We start from the raw sequence: 22,913 nt of genomic DNA, 5'->3' as shown, positions 1-22,913 counted from the left end.
TTATTTGACTAGTCTTTTCAGCATCACATTTTGGTCACTGGCACTAAAAATACCAACCACACTAAAAGGTGACTTAATAAGATCTGTGAACTCATTATCAGAAAATTGAAACTGCTGCCTCACAGGAACCGGATATACAATGTACTGTAAATTGTGTCTATTTCTGTAACATTTTACATTCACAGCAAAATTTTTAATCACTTAGTGTAGGGTCCTTGAAGGAAGATTTCATCAAACTTTAGTTCTGAGAAATCTAGCAATCTTAGACCAACCCTTCTTTTGTTTCCTAACATTTTAGTACAACACTCCTTTAACCAGGTAACTTCACAGACCATCACTAGGCTGTAAAGTACAGAAAGTACACTTTTACGTAGGTCAAAGTGTGTACTGAACTTGGTCAGTTATACTCAAATAAAACACGAAACCCCTCCAACTCCTGCCCCCTTTCAGCTTTCTCTCTCAAATACTACCAACCATCCCATCCTAGATTAAGGCAGATGTCAAGGAGTTTCAAGTGTCCCTGATGTTCAGCTAGCCATTACCACCTCAGGAAAGACACCAGGGCCTCTCTTACTATCCTTTTTCTAAAATACTCTGCTTCACCTAGAGTAAGCTTCAGGCATTCAACGACACCCTTCAACCTATGAGCACTGAGGACAAAAATATATCATAGCAGCTATTAAAATTAATTATTTTCTCTCAGGCTATTTCAGAGCAGTTCGCCAGGAACCTGTCCAATTTGGAGAAATTGGTGGTCACACCCAAATCAATTATGTCCAGTGGTATGAATGTGGGACCACAATTCCTGGAAAATGGTAGATGCTGCAATCACGTTCAGAAGTGCCTTCTGTTTCATCATGGCAAAAAATAATTGGAAACAGTATGGTGTTTGTCACATGCATTTAAAGCTCTTATGTTTACTATGTATAAACGTTTAAAATCTAATTAATAGCAATATTAGATGTTTACTAGGAAGATTGCTAAGAATATTTATCAGGTTTTACAAAGTCATTTAAAGAAAGCAAAATATTGACATTAACAGAATAACATTTTTGGGGAAGCTGGCTCCCTATTCATGGTATTTTAAGAGATCATTTGTATATTATTTATCACACTGTTGTAATGATGTTTTGAGATACTTTTATAACAAAATTAACATCAAAAAACTAATATACTTTTTAAAAAATACTTACTATTATTCTGTATTCTTCCTACTGGTGAGTTAATTCCATAAACCTCTACTTGGTTTAACTTATTAGATCAAATTATCTTCAGCATATGTATCTGGGGGAAAAAGGTGCTAATATTCACATGTTTATTTAAACTTCAACTTTTTAGCAACAGCTGAATATCTTTTCTGAAGCGTTTAAATAGTTAACCATTCATGACAGTATACATTTCCTCAAATATCTGCGAACTATTGAAAAGATTTTGTTTGAATCAGTAAATTTCATTTCAGTTATAAATAGAATTGAGAATTATATATAGCGTTTCAAAATACATATTTTTTTCTTTCTCTACCCATAAACATGTTACAATGTCTGAATGTTATTTGTCAAACTATCCCTTTAAGCAGTTGTGTTCCTACTGTTTTTAATATAATTCTAATCAAGCTGTATACAGAGACTGACTGTAAAGTCTAAGCACAAAAGGATAATGCATGATGAGATCCCTGCCATTTTATAGGATATTTACTATATTTTTACACAGAAGATCTCTAGGGAATGAATGTATCAGAGGCTGTTTTCGTAATTCTGTCTAACCCAACCTGTAATGAAAATCTGACTCGTTTTTATGTAAAAAAAAAAAAAAAAAAAGTATTTTTCTCCTTCATTTGGGGAGGGAGATGGGAATGCTGCATTGTTGCCCTCATCCTTAAAGGACCTTTCTGTGCTTACCACCTTTCACCATGCTTCAGTTTTATCAATACTTCATTTTATATTTTTCAAACAAGTATAAACTCTGCAATAAAGAGATGTAGTTTTTTTAAGACCGAGTTCTTCATTTCTGAATGGTTCATTTCTATAAGGAAAATCACAAGTTATTTAGGATCTACCAAACCCCCCCTTGTATCTTTTAATACTGAATCTATTGTGTTTATTTATATATAATAATATTATATAATCTATCTTCCTGTGAAATCTATTTCACAAGAAAGGCATAAAAGATAAAAGGGCTATACTTCATTTTAAGACCAAAACATCAATAAGGATTTGTGTTTTTTCTCTCTCTCTCTCTCTCTATATATATATATACACACACACATATAGTGTCAATGACTAAATTAAATTACAAGACCACTAATGGATTCAATCATCTTTCTTTATTAACCTATCAACGTTTGTTACATTTATACATAATATCTAGTCTTCGCAAAGGGATCTACTTTAGTACATCATGTTAATAGTAAAAAGCCAAGTAAGATGGCTGAACTTCAACCTAGCATTTTAATATCCTCTGGACAAGGCAAGCTAGAAAGTCAATCACTTTGCACACATGTAAGAGTAGTGTTCCAAAATAACTAGGGAGCTGCTACAATTTTAAGCAGGGGAGGAAAAAAACTTTCATTTTGGTCTTTTTTCTTCCAGCAAATTAACTTTCAATTAACAGCAACAATGATATCATAAAAAAATGCTCTGCTTTTTAAACTTGTGAACTTCAATACAAATTAAAAGAGTAGTATTGGAGTCTTTTGGGAGGCAAACAGCTAGCAGCTACATTCATCAGTGTAACTGAGCCTCCTTATCGATAACCTGGTCCAGGTTGGGTATAGCCCTGACCAAAGGGAGGACGGCTACGTGCATAAGGGTTAGACCCACTTGGAAGAGGGGTCATGGTACTCCCAGGAGGTGGAGTGAAACCTGGTCTTGGTTGATAGGCCCCAGGTTGGCTTGGAGCCATTCCAGGTTGTGAGGCAGGGGCCACAGTGTAATTAGTGGGCTGAGAAGTTTGGGTAGTGTAGGTCTGTGGAGGGTAACTGCTCGCCTGGTACTGCTGTGGCGGCTGAGCAGCAAGTTGCTGAGGCTGACCAGAGAAGGCAGGAGCCGGTGCCTGGGAAGGTGGCTGCTGGCCATATCCCTGGAACTGCTGAGGTTGCTGGGGTCCAGTCTGCTGACTGTAGCCTGCTGAAAAGGCAAAACGTACATATCTTATTTTTCCTTTTGGTGACCAATTTCCAGAGAATTAGTCTTACTGTTATGGACAAAAAAATGAGAAATTTAACAAACTTAATCCTAAGTATTTATGCAACAAGTAGAGTAGCAGAGTCTATATTTCAAGACCACATAGTATCCAAGAAGCACTTTCTAGACAATTTTGTAAACCCTCTAAAATTAAAACCACTATGTATACTTCTTCTACTTCAACTCCTCCTACACTGTATAATCCCTGAGAGCAATCTCCTGTTCTAGCATAACTCCCAGTATAGAGTAGATGTTCAAATGATAAATGCAGGAATTAATGCAAAAGCTAGTCATTAACCTGGTTCTGAGGGGCCTGTTTAATAACAGTACCAAATAAAAACACATTTTATTTGTAGAGAATGAATATTTTTAAATGAAACAATGGTGCTACAAATACATCTTATTGTGCTAATGAGATGCTTTAAGGTTTATTCACTCTATAAAAACTAAGCCATTTAAGAATAAACATTAAGTGCCAATTTTCACAATCCTTAAAATCTTTCTTTTAGATTTGGTATCTGATGTAAAGTTTTTGCCTTTACAATTCAAAATTCTGGCTTAGCAGTAACAATGTAACACACAGAAAGCATATCATATTGCCCCACAAAAATCAACATCTATATTCATTAGTTACTAGGATGTAAAGTCTTTTAAAATAAAAGGTCTGCTTCACTAAAAACTTTTATCTCTACCATGAAACACACCTGCAGCTACTTGCAATGAAACCTCTCCATTGACTGGAATCCTGTCAGCATTAAATACCAGATACATAAGAAAATTATTAAAATATGTACAACCCTGCATTTAAAAAAATAAAAATAAAAAGGATTGAATGAATTTGAGTATATTCTGAACTCACCTTGAACCTGGGTTCAAAATTTACTCATGAAAGAAACCTTTCTGACACAGTCCATGAATAAAACTGGAAAAGGTCACAGAGGAAAACTGCCAAAGTGTCAGAGTGTCAAAGATGGTCCAATGTTACCACCACCACTTAGTCTCCAAGCAGAGTATTTACTTGACTATTTCCATATCTCCCAAATTCAAGTTAATAGGACTAGCAGGATCAGAAATACAGAGATAATAATTTGAAAAGAACTAAACTTTACTCAGTGAAGACCCTGACTAAAATCATTAAGAGCAAGCTTAATTTTTAATAAGTAAATCAAATATCTAATGCATTTTACTCATGGCAGTATCTAAATACTGAACTAAAGTCAATTCATGATGAAACCTTGATGTCATACAATTTCTCCTATCCTCTACATAAAATTTTTTTACTGTAAGTTTTTGGAGAAACAGAAGGACTCAGCTTTTATACTGAAAATATCTATTCAACTTAAGATTGTGAGCAAAAAATAAAAGCTGTCTTCTCATCCTGGCAGGTGAAATCTAAACTGGCTTAACAGCATCTGGGGACAACCATATCTATTTTTCAAGAGAGGGAATAACCCCTAAGGGCCTAAGATGCTGTTTCATTAGCAACCTACTAGTCTTTGACCATAATATAGCAATACCTCTATATGTATATACTCTCCTCCTCCCACCACCATCCCCCCTCCCTTGAAAAACAAAATAAATGAGTAACTTTGGTGCAAATTGCCAGAAATGGCAAGAAATGGAAATTCTGTGGTTCTTTGAATAAATGAATTTTAAAGAACAAGGAGTCATATGGTCCACAAAGCCTAAAATATTTACTATCTAGCTTTTTATGGCAGAAAAGTCTGCCAACCCCTGGTCATGGTTGGAGAATGTAGAATGATATAGGGAAGTCATTAACTACAAAGTCAAGGATACTGGGTTCTGGTCTGGTTCCCCCACTAAATGGCTGCATGTCCTTTGATGCATCACAACCCTCTGAACCCTAGTTGTCTCATTTATAAAATGAGTGGGTGGGACAAGATCAGAGGTCCCCAACCCTGGTTGCACTTTAGAATGACGTGCAAAGCATTTAAAATAAAAAAGCCTGAGTCCCATGCTCGACCAAATAAAACAAGATCGCTGGGAGTAGAGCCCAGGCACCTGTAACTTTCAAAAAACACCTCTCCAGGTGATTCTGAAGTATGGTGAAGACTGAAATCCCCTGGATTAGATAACTAGGTCTTTCCCACTCTAATATCTATTATTTCTACAAATTATATAATTTGTAACACAGATTTTCTTTAAAGGACTGCATCCTAAAAATAACCTTCCCCCAATATTATAGTCCAAGTTCAAATTCATTCCACCTATTTTATATAATTAAAAACTAGCCGTTACAGGTTAAATCACTCCACAGCAAATCCAATCCAAATAAAAATTGTTCTTTGTGTTAAAATATGTCAGACTCCAATGGTAGAATTTTATGGTCTAATTCAGGGGGTCAGCAAACGTTTTTCTGTAAAGGACCAGATAGTAACTATTCTAGGCTTTGGGGGCCACATGGTTTCTGAAACTTATAACTGCAGGGATGGTGTTTTCACCATAAGTTCCAAGCAGATTTAAGGGAAAAAAAAGAGCACACACCTACTTTAAGAATTGTTGTACCCTGTCATTTTTACTGAGGAAAATGATTAGGCTTTTTTGAGTGGGAGATCCTTAGGCTCACTGGCAGCAGTCTACTATATGGAGCTTTAATCTCAGACTTTTCGATGATACCTAAGTTAATGTTTATATTAAATGAGATAATGTGTACACAAGGGATTGCTAATGAGGTTGACTGTTTTCCCCCATGTTTATTGCATGTTCTTTGCTCACTTTTGTAGAGTTAATCTTACTACTTTTCTAAAATTACAGTTGAAATTTTGATATTTAAATCTTTGACTGTAAAACAAGAGTTGAACACAAAATTCTCAGATATAACAAATGTAAAAACTACCTGAATTATAACCACAGTATTCAAAGCTACACTGAGAGATTTTTATGTTCTTAGTTGCCTGAATTACGTTTTACACAATTCTACTTTTATGGCCTGTTTTTGGTATTCCTACATACTTTTGGGAGATTTAAAAACCTATGTAGCTTAATTTGGTTCTTATTTAATAAGACCATCTCTTTCCATGTTCCATGGAAAGTTCCATGAGGGAACTGTTAATGCTTTTACAGGTACTAAGAGTACACTGGGATAATGTGTTACATATAATGGAGGAAAAAATGTTGCATTTTTGTAGCTCTACATCACCCAGCAGGTAAGTCATCACATCAGTAGGAGGTAACTTCGTATTAAAAACTTTTTTATACTACAGGTTACTACTGAATCATCTACTATGATTTTAAGTTTTACCTGCCCACTGGAAAACTGAAATGGTGATTTACAGTAAAAATTTTTATGCAAAATATTTAAAAATAAATAAAACAAGTGTTATTCCCCCCCCCCCCAAGTAAATACTTAATACCTACTATAACAAATCAAGGAATTAGGGGGAAAGAATTAAAGTTTCTTGAGTACAGAGACAGCTCCCTCTGGACACCCGCTCACCTGCATACTGAATACCGTACTGCTGCGTCGGCTGGGGGGGGCACCTGTGGCTGAGTGCCATAGCCAGCCTGCTGCGGGTACTGCTGGTACATCTGACCTAAAAGAGACAAGACAAGGCAAAGAGGCAGGTTTAACGCAGCAGAAGAGAAACGCTTTCAAAGCACATTTAATTCTCCCCCCATTCACACACATAAACACACTGAGAACCAAGACACAAGAATGTGTTTGTTCCCCTCTGTCTATGAAGAAGAGAAGAATGAACAATTTAACAAGTGTGGCCACTCTGCTGTGGAATAACTACAGAGAACTCTAATCGGCAGCAAATAACATGAGTGGTTACTTCAGAAATTCCAGAAAAACTAATGTTTTCAAACCCAACTGTCAACAGATATGTACTACTAATGTTCAGTAAAAATCAATAAATAAAAATTTGAGGAAAGGGGCAAATACCATTAATAGCTCCTGTGATTTCCAAACACGTAAGAATTTACTGGTTCATGTCCTTATCATCTCTATTACTTTACAGTTGTTCTAATGGTGGATTTAGCTAGATCTAATGCCTAGAGAGCAATAAAACTTGCACTGTAATATCTAGCTAGAATTTAAATTTTTAAAAACTCTAGCTAGTATTTAAATCTTTAAAACAACTTTATGTTGCTGAGTCTTTAAAAAATATTCAAACTACCTGCTGTTAATCAAAAGACAACAGGTAAATAGCATACTTTTGGCGGAAAAAGACAATGACTAAAAAAAAGTCAATGCATTTTCTAGTGGCATTCAAACTGAGATGCAGGAGGCAGCTAGTGCTCACAGGCTGCGATCCCAGGATAGAACCCACGCTACTGGACTGGGTGCCCAGCTCTACGTACTGCAGCACTAAATGAGCTATGCCCTTATTGATAGCCAGATTATTTCCTAGCCAGCAGTGGTATGCTTTTTATGATAGAAATAAAATTTGCTTAACTATTTTTAAGCTATTAATCCTCTTCCCAAATACAACCAAAAACGGACAAAAAGTTTCTTAAATGCTTTCTTAATGGTTCAAGATTTATCGATAGCACAAAAGGTAGTACAGAAGTTAACCACCTTTTAGAAGGTACTGCCTTAATCCTAGATTGCATTTCATAACTAAATTTTAGAACAGAAGTGGCCAGAATCTGGTACAGAAATATAATCAAAGGGGAGGAATATGCATAGCATTTGACAGTGGGTTCTAATTCCTAGAAATCAGAAGGATTAACTCTACAATACAAAAATGAGCAAAGAACACACAATGAATACATAGGGGGAAAAAAAAAATCAACCTCATTAGCAATCCTTTTTTCAGAAAGATTAAGCAACTTACCTGGGGTCAATACATCACAGCTAGTAAGAACCATCACCAGAACCCGGGCATAACTCTAGAGCGTTAGCTTAAAAGGAGTTTTGTACATGTTACCTTGTTTAATATAAACATTAACTTAGTATCATCGAAAAGTCTGAGATTAAAGCTCCATGTAGTAGACTGCTGCCAGTGAGCCTAAGGATCTCCCACTCAAAAAAGCCTAATCATTTTCCTCAATAAAAAAATGACAGGGTACAACAATTCTTAAAGCAAGTGCGCGCTCTATTTTTTTCTTAATCTGCTTCGAACTCATTGTGAAAATGCCGACCCTGTGATTAAATACTATCTCTACAAAGTATTTCTTTTACTTATTTTAAATACACTTCATTCAAGTCCAAAACAGGACTCTCACTCTCTGTCACAGTATTCTGAAAATTAAGAAGTCTGTGTTCAGTTGTAAACAATGAAGAACAACTTGACATACTTGAAGAAGGAGAGAGCTACAGGATATATTAAGTGAAAAAGCAAGGTGCCAACAGAGTTTAGAGTAAGCTATGATCTGAGGGAAAAAAATATATAAGCTACGTTTTGTGTATTATATTTTCAGAAAGAATCAATGGTAGAAAAAAGTAAAAGCAATAAAATATATTACCTAGGGAGAAAGAGAATAGGATGAAGCAAAGAGTAATGGTGAGGCCTCTAGGACTAAACTTTGTGACACAGATTGGTAGCCAGCCTCTATGATGACCCTCAATGACTCCTGCACATGTATAGCATATGATAAGGGGCTGGTATCCTTTATATTTTTAGAAATTAGAAAGATTAACTCCACAATACAAAAATTAGCAAAGACCAAGCAATAAACACATGAGTATTCACTCTCTTGTGTAGTCCCCTCACACTGAATAGGGCTGACCTCTATATCATTAGAATATTGCAGAAATGACAATGACATTTCTGAGGACACGTCGTGAAAGACAGCCATCTCCTATTACTGTCTTGATCATTCACTCTGGTGGAAGCTGCCTGTCATGAGGTCACCCAAGCAGCCTATGAGATCCATGCGGTGAGTAAATGAAGCCTCCTGCCAACAACCATGTGAGGGAGTCATCTTCGAAGTGAATCCTTCAGTGCAGGTTAAGCTTCAGAAGGCTGTAAGCTCATGAGACCCTGAGCCAAAACCACCAAGCTAAGCGTCTCCCAGATCCCTGATTCTGAAACTGTGAGATAATAACTGTTTGTTGTTTTAAGCATCTATGTTTTGGCGTAAATTGTTAACATAGCAATAGTTAATTAACATACATAGTTTTGACTTTAGAAACATGTAGGGTTGACAGCTATTAAAAAAAAAAAAAGACTTAAAGACACACAATCAAATGGAAAATGTGAACCTTGTTGTAAGACTCCTAATTTGAACAAGCCCCCAACTGTAATAAAGTAACTATGAGACAACTACAGAAATTCAAATATAATGTGTTCACATTAAGAATCACTTAAACCACATGGAAAAGAATATGAAAAAGAATACATATACATATAACTAAGTCACTCTGCTGTACAGCAGAAATTAACACAACATTGTAAATCAACCATATTCAGTAAAGTTTAAAAAAGAATCACAATATTGTTATGTATAATAATGATATGGTGATTACATTAAAAAGAAAAGAGTATCATTTAGACATGCATACTAAAATAACTGAGTGAAAAGAGGGGAGTGGAAGAGGCAAGACAGATGAAAAAAGAATGCTAAAATATTAGTAAGTGTTGAAGCCACATGACAGAAACATGAAGAGTTGATTATTCTATCTCTACTTTTGCATGTTTCAAAATTTACATAATAAAAGCTACTTTAAAAGTCTACTCAGCTTATCCATTTTATTGGCATATGATTTACAGATTTCAATTATATCCTTGTCACCTTTTTAGCTTGTCAAACAGCAATACTTCCTAGCCTTTGATGACTTTTAGTGCTCTTTTCTGTATCCTTGCCACTTTTTTATTATGTTTTTGGCAACTACTCTAGTGCACATAGCTTTCCAGTAACAGAGGCACCTGCCTTAGGTGAAAAAGGATAATACTGTCCATTCTGTTTCTTTTCATGAAGCTTAATATTTTGTTGATCCTTTTAACTGAACAACATATTAAGACTAAAATCCTTGGGAAAAAAATTTACAAATCCAAGGTCCCTTTTATGGAATTTAAATAATAACTGAGAATTATTTACTTTATTTTAGATTATTATTTCATATTCTATTCTAAGAAATTGCTATTATGAATTATTAGTAGTAGATTTTTATGTTGATTATTCTGCTGAAATTATAACCAGCAGTTGATCTAACTAACTGGTGATGCCAGGGACTCATTATATATCATACGTCAAAAAGCATTCATTAAAGTAGCCTGTAATTCATCTTGGGAATCTGTAAATGACTGATACATTAATCTAGAGCTGTGCTATCCAATAGGCACTAGCCATATATGACCACTAATAAAACACCTGAAATGTGGCCAGTCTTAACTGTGATATGCTGTACGTGTTTTGAAGTGTTTCAAATTGATGTCACACCCCAGATTTCCAATATACAGTATGAAAACCAGAATGTAGAACATTAATAACTTTTTAATAATGATTACATGTTGATGCACTGGATATACCGGATTAAATAAAATGTATAATGGAAATTAATTTTACCATTAAAAAACTTTTTTAATGTGGCTAGTAGAAAATTTTAAATTACATGTAGCTTCCATGGTATTTCTTTTAGACAACACTGATCTAGAGATTCACCTCCACAATGCTAATCTACTGACTGATGTCACATTAATAACTGTACAAATTTTTCATTACAATGTACATTACAATGTTTTAACGTACACTAAAAAGTAACGGCTTTAGGAAGGAATACAATTAATGCCACCCTAAAGAAATTCAATTCACACCAAATGGTGTCAACCTGATGCCTCTAGAAAAGGGAACTTGGTTGCTGGGGGTCAGAAGTGGGAAACAGCATTTTCTAATTTCCACTGTATATCCTTTTATATTACTAAAGTTTTACCTATTCGAAAATAAATTTTCCATTAAAACAAACCCCTGATAGAATAAGTTGAGATACTGTTAGCAGAACCTTAAATCCCATTCCTTTATAAGTGAACAGCAAACATTATTTGGTACAATTACCCTTCCAGCTGTCATCCTACAACAGTATACACGGCTTAAAATGGGATTTTTTGTTTTTTCAAAACAGATGTTAGTTCATCTGACATAGCCATTAAACTCCCATCATATCCAAACTCTGCTTCTTCCTCCCTGTTTCAGACACATCTGCCTCAATTCTAGCTTATGCCAGTTCTGGCAGTTGCATCTTGGTACAAAGGAAAGACTATGACTAAAGTTGGTTGAGAAGAGGCTTTAGCAGTAAGAAATTCTTCCCAAACCACTCATTTATCAGCAAAATGCCACCTGCTAGTCTCTACCACTAGCATTTATCCAATGGGACAAACCTAAAAGTACCACCACAGAATAATTAGAAATCTATTACAAAAGTGCTCGGTTCATTTTAGACTGTTTTGGGGAGTTTGTTTGTTTTAATGTGATTAATAAACTCAGTCACTTGCTGTCTGACTTCCTGTCATGCCACCTGGCCCCTTTACGCAAATAGAGCACCACCTGGTGATTGTTTTAAAGTAAAACATAGGGCTTTAAAGGGCCTAACAAGCATGGGCAATTCAAAGAAATAACATTTTAACATCTAGAAGGAACCCTAGATGAGTAACCCCGAGGCGACGTTCTGCAGCGCTCCAAGGGTTTCAATGAGGCACCTCAGTGTCTGCTGTCCTGAGCTTGCCGCCCCCCTCAATCCCCTTCAACAATGGCAGTGACCCCTTACTTGTTTTAAATACTGAGCTTTTAAGTTCTATTTCATTCAGGACTAAAGACCCTCTTTTAAAACCACTGATTTAGTCCAATTTTCACAAGTTACGGTGGGAGAATATAAAAACCCAGACAGATTAAACTGCTCATCCAAGAACACATCATTTAGAGAAGAAAAGTTTGATTTAAAATACATTGCTTTTTCCACAAAAGACATATTGCTAAATGCACAAAAATATAAATGGCTATTTATCTTTCAAAAAAACTACTTAACTAATGTTATGCTTTACCTCTATTTTTTAAATTACAAAAATAATACACAGTTGCAAGAGGGGAAGGGAGAAGGGAATAAAATAGCACCTAAATATTATGCTTTAAACATTTTTAGCTTTTTTTCCTTTTCAATAATCAGAAGCATACCTGACATTGTTCTATTTGGTATTTTTAACCCAAAAGTATACTATGTCAGTACATCAAAAATTTTTACAACCGTGTTCATAGCGTGAATGCACACGTAAGCTTTTCACCGTTACCAACAATGCCATAATAAACGTTTCTGCACATGTACCTTTCCGCACATGTGCTCTAAGCTCTATTTTACCTTCACTCTGACCTGCTTGAGTCTGAGCTCCTGTATATGGTGGCTGCTGTGGCTGAACTCCTGGTGGGTGAGCTGCAGAGGAGGAGGAAGCAATGCTGTCGGGAGTTCCTGAACGGTCTTCGGCAGGAGCACTGGGTGGCCCTGGGTGGTCATGAAAAGTCAGCTCAGTTTCTAATACAAGACCTGTCCCCAACAAGCTCAATAATAAGTTTGGTTAAGAGACTAAAAATAAAAGTACTATAGAATAAGCACAACCCAAATGCAGCCTTATATATTGATGTATATACTTTTTTCCTTTGCTCCAATCTCTCAAGAATCCAAAGCTACAACTGGAAATCCTTCCTTGTAAAGTGTGGAGTGCTACATTCCTGAGTCCTAAACTCCCCCTGCAAAAACCAAAACTCACCTCTGCGATAAAAGTATCCACCACTTTATGTAATCTATTCTTAGATCAACCAAAGTATCATTTCATTCTTTTTTTAAAAAATAAATTTATTTATTTATTTTTGGCTGCGTCGGGTCTTTTCGGCGAGCGGGGACTACTTTTCGTTGCAGTGTGCAGGCTTCTCATTGTGGTGGCTTCTCTTGTTGCAGAGTATGGGCTCTAGGTGCGTGGGCTTCAGTAGTTGTGGCTCGCAGGCTCTAGAGTGCAGGCTCAGTAGTGGTGGTGCGCGGACTTAGTTGCTTCGCGGCATGTGGGATCTTCCCAGACCAGGGCTCGAACCCGTGTCCCCTGCATTGGCAGGTGAATTCTTAACCACTGACCAGGGAAGCCCTCATTTCATTCTTCAGTGGGCCTCCACTGCCCATAAATCAAGTTCAAGCCTCTAGCTTAGTATTCAAGGGTCCAAACATTTCTCACAATTCCTCTTCTCACATGCCCTTCAGTTAAACTAACCTATTCCCCATTCCCCCAATAGATCTAATACTTTCTCTGCCTCCATTTCATTAATCACTGTTCCTTTCACTGTCCCATTTTCACATATCTAAATAAACATTCCTTAAAACTCAGTTATAACTCCACGCTTCTAGTAAGGCTTCTTCACCCATAAATACTTTTCTTCACTTGTGAACTTCTATGGAGTATACTTTTATTAAGACCCTTACCAACTTCTACTTTGTATTTCTGAAGAGGCCTCATCTTCCCTCTTAGACTTGGAGCTCTTTTGGCCAGGTCCCTTTCTGATTCCTTCCATCTGCCTCACAAGGCCTAGCTCTCTTACACATGGAACCATTCAAAATTCTTCTAAAATAATGAACAAAGAAGTAAATGGAGAGAATTTGCTACAGCTCCAATACTGTAACAGGCAAAAAAGACATTCTGAAGATAACTGTAGATTATAGATATGTTGACTTCTTTAAGTTCTTTTTGTTTGGGCAATATAGAAGAATGGTTAAAAGCACAAGTTTTGGAGCCGGACTGTCTAGGTTCAATTCCCAATGCTGCCACTTAGTAGCTGTGTAACTCTGGGCATGTTACTTGATCTCTTTCTGTGCCTCAGTTTCCTCATCTGTACAAAAGAAATACTAATTCCTACTTCATAAGGTTACTGTAAGGATTGTGAGTTAATAAGAGCTTATAGCAAATACTTATAAAAGTGGTTATGGGGGAGGGGCAAGAAGTGTAGGGGATTAAGAGGTACAAACTATCAATACTATATATAAAATAAGTAAACTACAAGGATATATTATACAACACAGAGAATATAGCCAATATTTTATAACTATAAATGGAGTATAACCTTTAAAAATTGTGAATCACTATGTTGTACACCTGAAACTTTATATAACATTGTACCATCAACTATACCTCAAAAAAAATATTAAAAAAGAAATATATTAAAACATTATTTAAATATATTAATATATTTAATATAAAATATATTAAAAATGAAAATTAAAAAATGATTATATAGCAAGAGCTTATAAAAGTGAATACCACTTAGAAAGCTCCACATAAGTACTTGCTATTACTAGCAGACTAATTTCCTTGAGGGCCAAACCTCTATCCTTTGCACTGGTATATCCCAGAACTTAGCACTGTAATAGAGGCACATAGGTGGAAGCTGATAGTCCAGATATTGATGAGAACCTAAACTAGGATAATGGTACTGGTAATGCAAGAGAAACTGATGACTGCCAGAGTAAAATGGACAGTTGCTCCTGCGTACCACCATTTCACTGATATTTATCAACATGTAGACAAATAAATACACACGTCCCTCCTAAGAAGGATAACACAGATAATACAAACACACTATGTTATTATCCTAAAAAAATATTACTTCCACTCCTCTTTTCTTCCTTGTACATAAGCTATTAATGTTGCTTTTCCTATCATAATAGTTCATCCCTCCATGTACACATTCACTACTGTAGCCAAGTTTTTCACATCATAACCTGAGTAACTTCACAAAGTATCCTGGCATTTTCTATGTGTACAGTTTTTCCTACTTCAATTCAACATACAAAGCTACCAGAAAAATGGTCTTCAAATATAATATGAATCACAGTAATCATATTAGTCTGGTCTATACTATATTCTAATCAAAAATTTTAAGCCTGACCTCATATATAACTATTTACTCCCTCTATCTGGCATATCTTGAAATCTTAAATATTACGAAGTTGTAATATTAACTCATATTTCAGTTGCTCTAAAAATGTGTTTTTCAGATGGACCACTTATGTGATGTCTTCTTTTGCCAAGAACATACATCATGTATAAGTATTCACCTCTCTTTTTCAGAATGTCACACAATTCTCTTTAATAAATAATCCCATAAAAGTCTCAAAGGATTTTTTCTACTAATTTTCTTTTTCTATCTTTCCAGTTACTGATAATGGCAAAGTTAACTGATCAGGTAAAACCTCCCACAAATAACTTAAAAACCTGGACAAAATAGAAGAAAACAACTATTTGAAATGACTAGAGGTCAGCCAAATGTCAGCAGACACCAAGAGTTTACCCCCCTGGAATTACAACAGGTGAGAATTGCAAACCCCAACCTCTGCAGCTCCAACCACAGAAAACCGGTGTTAACTTCATGGTTGGTCAAGCAGCCAGAAATTTGAGGGGAAAAGCCCTTGAGTTAAGAGAGTCACTGAAGGAATGAGACCTAAAATATGAGTATAAGCTCAGTCCCAAACCCCCAGCTGACCATGGGGGTAGGAGGGGAGAGGGTGACACCAAGAGGGCACAGAAGAAAAAGCAGCACACCTAGAGCTGAAAGGACTTAGCAGAGCGGTCAGTTGCTATAATCCCAGGAGGAAGGAGTAATTTGAGTAAATACTATAGCAGCAGTAAGAAAAAATCCTCACAAGAACCTAAAAGAATCCCGTCTTTGCTGAAATAGCTCAGCTGGGAGAGCATTAGACTGAAGAATACCAAGTTATTAGAACATATTAACCACAATGTCCAGTTTTCAATCAAAAACTGTCAGATGTGCAAAGAAATAGGAATATGTGACCCATACTCAGTTTCCCCTGAGGGAAAGAGCAGAAGAAACTGACTCCAAACAGGCCCAGATGCTGGATGTAGCGAACATTTCAAAGCAGCTTTATAAGTAATTTTAAAGAATTAAATAAAAATACCTTCAATGAATTAAAGGGAAATACAATCTTAATGAATGAAAAGGTAAGGCATCTTAACAGAAAAAACTAACACTATAAAAAGAACCAAACGGAAATTCTAGAGCTGAAAGCACAGTAACTGAGAGGTAAAGTTCACTAGAAAGGTTTAACAGCAGATTGGAAATGGTAGAAAAAAATCAGTGAATGTGAAGAGTGATCAACAGGAATCATCCAATCCGAAGAACAGAGAGAAAAAAGAGTGAAGAAAAATGAACCTCAGAGAGCCATGGGACAATCAAGCTCTCCAGTGTACATGTAATTGGAATCCCAAAAGAGAGAAAGCAGAAAAAATGTTGAAGAAATGATGCCCAAAATATAAAAAGAAAGCACGGTATAGATGCTGTCTTAAGGTTAAAAACATTCAAATAAAAGCAGTTTCTACACTAAATTAAACCAGAAATCTTCATTTAAATTGCCTTAATTTAAGATCAAAAGAAAGAATATCAAATATAATTTAAATCCAGCAACATATCTGAAATAAGATTATAAATGATTCAGATTTTTAAAAAAATAAACCCTCTGAATTCTACTTCTGATAAAATTTACCTGAACCAACAGAGGTTATTCTTTAAAGAGGACAGTTCTATTGCCTGGGAGAGGGCATGAGAAAGCTTTCCAGGGTGCTGGAAATCATCTACATCTTGATCTTGTTGGTATTTTACATAGGGTATATACATATGTAAACATTTATTGAACTGAACTCTTAAGATTTGAGCACTTCACCATATCCAAGTTATCTTCCATTAAAGAAGGAAAGAAGGAAAGGGGAGGAAGGAGAGGGGGAATAAAGGATGGGAGGAAGGCACTAACTTACCTGAAACCTGATCATCTGTTAAGCCAAATGCTGACATGACATTTTTATTGATTTCATCTTGGTTTTTTAAAGGATCAAAAGCTGACATACTTGCTGCCATAACCTGAGTAGACTGTTTCCCAGAAGAATCAGAAGCAGCAGGCTTTTCTTCCCTACTATCCACAGTATCTATAAAAGAAATAAGCAAAAACTTGTTTCTATTTTATCTATACTCAATAAGGCCTATAAAATATATGACAGCAAAATATATATGTGCATATACTCTGGAATGTTGAGGGTATCTCTGAAAATAGGATTATAGATAATTTTACCTTCTTCTTTGTACTTGTTTATATTTTTGTTTGTAAAATCAGGAAAAAAGGTCAAAAAGGATGCAAAATAGATAAAATTTTTTATGAAAGCTATTATGTATGTCCTTCCCTAAGATTATCAGATGAGAAAAAAAAATACAAGCACCTTTACAGAAACATTTTTATCCTTCTTTTTGAAGACCTATGACCTATATCCTAATATCAGACTCATACTGTGCACTAACGTTTTATTTTCTAAAAGGATAAAAAAGCTTAACTAAAGTTATGATATCAACTTTTATGTTTTATTTTTACTTGTCTTCTGGTTCATTATTAAAGTACATGGAAACCTCAAGCCAATGCATACTTTTAATTTACTATGTCTTCCTTTAAAATACTTATTACAGATAAAACGATATGTGTCTGAGATTTGCTCAAAATAACATGGGAGGGGTAGAAATGTGTGCAAGTATAGATGGCATGATACTATGAATTGATAATTGTTGAAGCTGTGTGGGTTCATGGAATTCATTATAGTATTATGCCTCCGTTTGTATATGTTTCAGTTTTTCCATAATAAAATATTTGGAAAAATAGAATTTTAAACACTATGAGCAGGAAAAATTTTAAACCATGCTTTTCTTCTAAGGATACTACGGTACTAAACAGGCATTTACACTACCTTGTGAAAGAAAAGGGGTTCAAGAAAAACCTACATTTTATAAATAGAAACTTAAGGCCAACAAATAAAAAAAATTAAAAACAAAACGAACAAGTTAACGAAAAGAATACTGCTAACCACTTACTCAAATAACAAACAATTATCAATTCCTTTCTGTTACCAACCAAGTAAATGAACATCAGTTATTAAATCATCTCTGTGATCAAGACCAAAACTATCTTGTGAAAAAATGTACGGACTAAGTGGAATATAAGCACACATGGGCTTACAGCTCTCATTTATTCCTATCATTCCTTTAGTTACATTAATATTTCCTAAATTTCTGTAAGAAAGCTTCTATAACTACTGCTTTAAAATAAGTCTGCCAGTCATCCATCTTCCTCACCAATTTCCCTCCTCTAATTCCAAGGACACATCCCAAGAGCACATCACACCAATCTTATGATTATTTCCCCTCACAGTGCTACCTTCCACTACCTATGCATACTTCCACTTAGGGCAAACTAAATTCACCAGGGAACACAATATATAATATATGTCCACTAGCTCACTACTTCCTCCAGTAGTTACTTCAGAGCTACTGCTACAGGTCAATCCAGTATTTAAGGTGGCCTACACATCATCTGCCTCGTAGAGGAAAGCAAATGTCCAAGCAAGTGTCCAAGGAGTCCATTACAGAGGTAGAGTGCTGAAAAACATAGGTAGCTGTATGTTTCTTGGTGAGGGCAAGGCACAGCATTTTATTTGTTTTTTGGTTTTTTTTTTTTTTGCGGTACACGGGCCTCTCACTGTTGTGGCCTCTCCCGTTGCAGAGCACAGGCTCCGGACACGCAGGCTCAGCGGCCATGGCTCACGGGCCCAGCCGCTCCGCGGCATGTGGGATCTTCCCAGACCGGGGCACGAACCCATGTCCCCTGCATCAGCAGGTGGACTCTCAACCACTGCGCCACCAGGGAAGCCCAAGGCACAGCATTTTAAAGAGCACTGACAGCTGAGCTGTAGTTTTGTTTTGTTTTGTTTTTTTGTGGTACACGGGCCTCTCACTGTTGTGGCCTCTCCCGCTGCGGAGCACAGGCTCCGGACGCGCAGGCTCAGCAGCCATGGCTCACGGGCCCAGCCGCTCCGCGGCATGTGGGATCTTCCCAGACCGGGTCATGAACCCGTGTCCCCTGCATCGGCAGGCGGACTCTCAACCACTGCACCACCAGGGAAGCCCCTGAGTGGTAGTTCTGTTTGGTGAACCAGACTTTCAGTTTCTGATGTAGCTTTTTGGCCTATTTTATGTTTTTTTTTCTTGAGATTATTAAATCAGAATATGTTCTAAGAGCTTACAAGCTTAGGAAATTTCATAAAATAGGTAAGCAATCTAAGTACAGGAGAGAAAAAAAATGTTACAACCATCTATAAAAATAAAGCATAGGGCTTCCTTGGTGGCGCAGTGGTTGAGAGTCCGCCTGCCGATGCAGGGGACGCAGGTTTGTGCCCCGGACTGGGAGGGTCCCGCATGCTGCGGAGCGGCTGGGCCGGTGAGCCATGGCCGCTAGGCCTGCGCATCCGGAGCCTGTGCTCTGCAACGGGGGAGGCCGTAACAGTGAGAGGCCCGTGTACCAGAAAAATAAATAAATAAATAAAGCATAGAATGTATTTTATAGGACATTCCATCCAAAAACAGATTACACTTTCTTCTCAAGTGCACATGGAACATCCACCAGTACAGATCACATCTTGGGTCACAAATCAAGCCTCGGTAAATTTAAGAAAATTGAAATCCTACTAAGCATCTTCTCTGACCACAACGCTGTGAGATTAGAAATAAATTACAGGGAAAAAAAACATAAAAAACACAAAACACACGGAGGCTAAACAATACGTTACTAAATAACCAAGAGATCACTGAAGAAATCAAAGAGGAAATCAAAAAATACCTAGAGACAAATGACAATGAAAACACGACAATCCAAAACCTATGGGAAGCAGCAAAAGCAGGTCTAAGAGGGAAGTTTATAGGAATACAATCCTACCTCAAGAAACAAGAAAAATCTCAAATAAACAATCTAACCTTACACCTAAAGGAACTAGAGAAAAAAGAATAAACAAAACCCAAAGTTAGTAGAAGGAAAGAAATCATAAAGATCAGAGTAGAAATAAATGAAATAGAAAACAATAGCAAAGATCAATAAAACTAAAAGCTGGTTCTTTGAGAAGATAAACAAAATTGATAAACCTTTACACAGACTCATCAAGAAACAGAGGGAGAAGACTCAAATGAATAAATTTAGAAATAAAAAAGTAGAAGTTACAACAGACACTGCAAAAATAGAAAGCATTATAAGACTATTGCAAGCTACTCTATGCCAATAAAATGGACAACCTAGAAGAAATGGACAAATTCTTAGAAAGGTATAACCTTCCAAGGCTGAACCAGGAAGAAACAGAAAATATGAACAGACCAATCACAAGTAATGAAATTGAAACTGTGATTAAAAATCATCCAAAAATCAAAAGTCCAGGACCAGATGGCTTCACAGGTGAATTCTACCACACAGTTAGAGAAGAGCTAACACCTATCCTTCTCAAACTCTTCCAAAAAATTGCAGACGAAGGAACACTCCCAAACTCATTCTACAAAGCCACCATCACCCTGATACCAAAACCAGACAAAGATACTACAAAAAAAGAAAATTACAGACCAATATCACTGATGAATATACATGCAAAAATCCTCAACAAAATACTAGCAAACAGAATCCAACAACACATTAAAAGGATCATACACCATGATCAAGTGGGATTTATCCCAGGGATGCAAGGATTCTTCAATATATGCAAATCAATGTGATACACCATATTAACAAACTAAAGAAGAAAAACCATATGATCATCTCAGTAGATGCAGAAGCTTTTGACAAAATTCAACACCCATTTATGATAAAAACTCTCCAGAAAGTGGGCATCGAGGGAACCTACCTCAACGTAATAAAGGCCATATATGACAAACCCACAGCCAACATCATTCTCAATGGTGGAAAACTGAAAGCATTTCCTTTAAGATCAGGAACAAGACAAGGATGTCCACTCTCGTCACTATTATTCAACATAGTTTTGTAACTGCTAGCCACAGCAATCAGAGAAGAAAAGGAAATAAAAGAAATACAAATTGCAAAAGAAGAAGTAAAACTGTCACTGTTTGCAGATGACATGATACTATACACAGATAATCCTAAAGATGCTACCAGAAAACTACTAGAGCTAATCAATGAATTTGGTAAAGTTGCAGGATACAAAATTAATGCACAGGGCTTCCCTGGTGGCACAGTGTTTGAGAGTCCACCTGCCGATGCAGGGGACATGGGTTCGTGCCCTGGTCCAGGAAGATCCTACATGCCACGGAGCGGCTGGGCCCATGAGCCATGGCCGCTGAGCCTGCACATCCGGAGCCTGTGCTCCGCAACGGGAGAGGCCACAGCAGTGAGAGGCCCGCGTACCATAAAAAAAAAAACAAAATTAATGCACAAAAATCTCTTGCATTCCTGTACACTAACACCAAAAGATCAGAAAGAGAAATTAAGGAAACAATCCCATTCACCACTGCAACAAAAAGGATAAAATACCTAGGAATAAACCTACCTAAGGAGGTAAAAGACCTGTCCTCAGAAAACTATAAGACACAGATGAAAGAAATCAAGGGTGACACAAACATATGGAGAGGTACACCATGTTCCTGGATTGGAAGAATAAATATTGTGAAAATGACTCTACTACCCAAAGCAATCTACAGATTCAATGCAATCTCTATCAAATTACCAATGGCAGTTTTTACAGAACTAGAACAAGAAAATCTTAAAATTTGTATGGAGATACAAAAGACTCCAAACAGCCAGAGCAATCTTGAGGGAAAAAAATGGAGGTGGAAGAATCAGACTCCCTAATTTCAGACTATACTACAAAGCTACAGTACTCAAGACAATATGGTACTGGCACCAAAACAGAAATATAGATCAATGGAACAGGACAGAAAGCCCAAAGATAAACCCACACACCTATGGTCAACTTATCTATGACAAAGGGAGCAAGGATATATAATGGAGAAAAGAGAGTCTCTTCAATAAGTGGTGCTGGGAAAACTGGATGGCTACATGTAAAAGAATGAAATTAGGACATTCCCTAATACCATACACAAAAATAAACTTAAAATGGATTGAAGACCTAAATGTAAGACTGGATGCTATAAAACTCTTAGAGGAAAACATAGGAAGAACACTCTTTGACATAAATCACAGCAAGATGTTTTATGACCCACCTCCTAGAGTAATGGAAATAAAAACAAAAATAAACAAATGGGACCTAATGAAGCTTAAAAGCTTTTGCACAGCAAAGGAAACTACAAACAAGTGAAAAGACAACCCTCAGAATGGGAGAAAATATTTGCAAATGAATCAACGGACAAAGGATTAATCTCCAAAATATATAAACAGAATATGCAGATCAATATTAAAACAACAAACAACCCAATCCAAAAATGGGCAGAAGACCTAAATAGACATTTCTCCAAAGAAGACATACAGATGGCCAAGAGGTGCATGAAAGGCTGCTCAACATCACTCATTATTACAGAAATGCGAATCAAAACTACAATGAGGGGGCTTCCCTGGTGGCGCAGTGGTTAAGAATCCGCCTGCCAATGCAGGGGACACGGGTTCAAGCCCTGGTTTGGGAAGATCCCACATGCGGCGGAGCATCTAGGCCCGTGAGCCACAACTACTAAGCCTGCGCATCTGGAGCTTGTGCTCCGCAACAAGAGAGGCCAGGACAGTGAGAGGCCCACACACCGCGATTAAGTGGCCCCTGCTCGCCACAACTAGAGAAAGCCCTCACGCAGAAACAAAGAGCCAACACAGCTAAAAAAAAAAAAAAAAAAAACTACAATGAGGTATCACCTCACACCAGTCAGAAATGGCATCATCAGAAAATCTACAAACAACAAATGCTGGAGAGGGTGTGGAATAAAGGGAACGCTCTTGCACTGTTGGTGGGAATGTAATTTGATACAGCCACT

The 22,913-nt window shown here is 36.7% G+C and overlaps 2 protein-coding genes across 4 annotated transcripts in view; one reads left to right on the top strand and one right to left on the bottom strand.

Annotated features, from left to right (window-relative positions):
• ABI3BP (ABI family member 3 binding protein) overlaps nucleotides 1-1,880 on the top strand; it is a 262,119-nt gene extending 260,239 nt beyond the window's left edge. For all 3 annotated transcript variants that reach the window (XM_029213847.1, XM_029213848.1, XM_029213849.1), the window contains one exon: nucleotides 704-1,880. In XM_029213847.1, coding sequence (XP_029069680.1) covers nucleotides 704-819 — 116 coding nt within the window. In that variant the 3' untranslated portion in view covers nucleotides 820-1,880. The remainder of the gene's footprint in view (nucleotides 1-703) is intronic.
• Nucleotides 1,881-2,304: 424 nt separating this feature from the next.
• TFG (trafficking from ER to golgi regulator) overlaps nucleotides 2,305-22,913 on the bottom strand; it is a 44,848-nt gene continuing 24,239 nt past the window's right edge. Inside the window, 5 exon segments of the mRNA XM_029213850.1 lie at nucleotides 2,305-3,125; nucleotides 6,640-6,682; nucleotides 6,684-6,736; nucleotides 12,439-12,579; nucleotides 16,886-17,053. Coding sequence (XP_029069683.1) covers nucleotides 2,743-3,125; nucleotides 6,640-6,682; nucleotides 6,684-6,736; nucleotides 12,439-12,579; nucleotides 16,886-17,053 — 788 coding nt within the window. The 3' untranslated portion in view covers nucleotides 2,305-2,742.

Source organism: Monodon monoceros, unplaced genomic scaffold, assembly GCF_005190385.1.
Source record: "Monodon monoceros isolate NGI ecotype Baffin Bay Population unplaced genomic scaffold, NGI_Narwhal_1 Super_Scaffold_11, whole genome shotgun sequence".
Taxonomy (NCBI): Eukaryota; Metazoa; Chordata; class Mammalia; order Artiodactyla; family Monodontidae; genus Monodon; species Monodon monoceros.
Note: the sequence above shows the minus strand (reverse complement) of the source record. Positions and strands in the feature narration are given on the sequence as shown.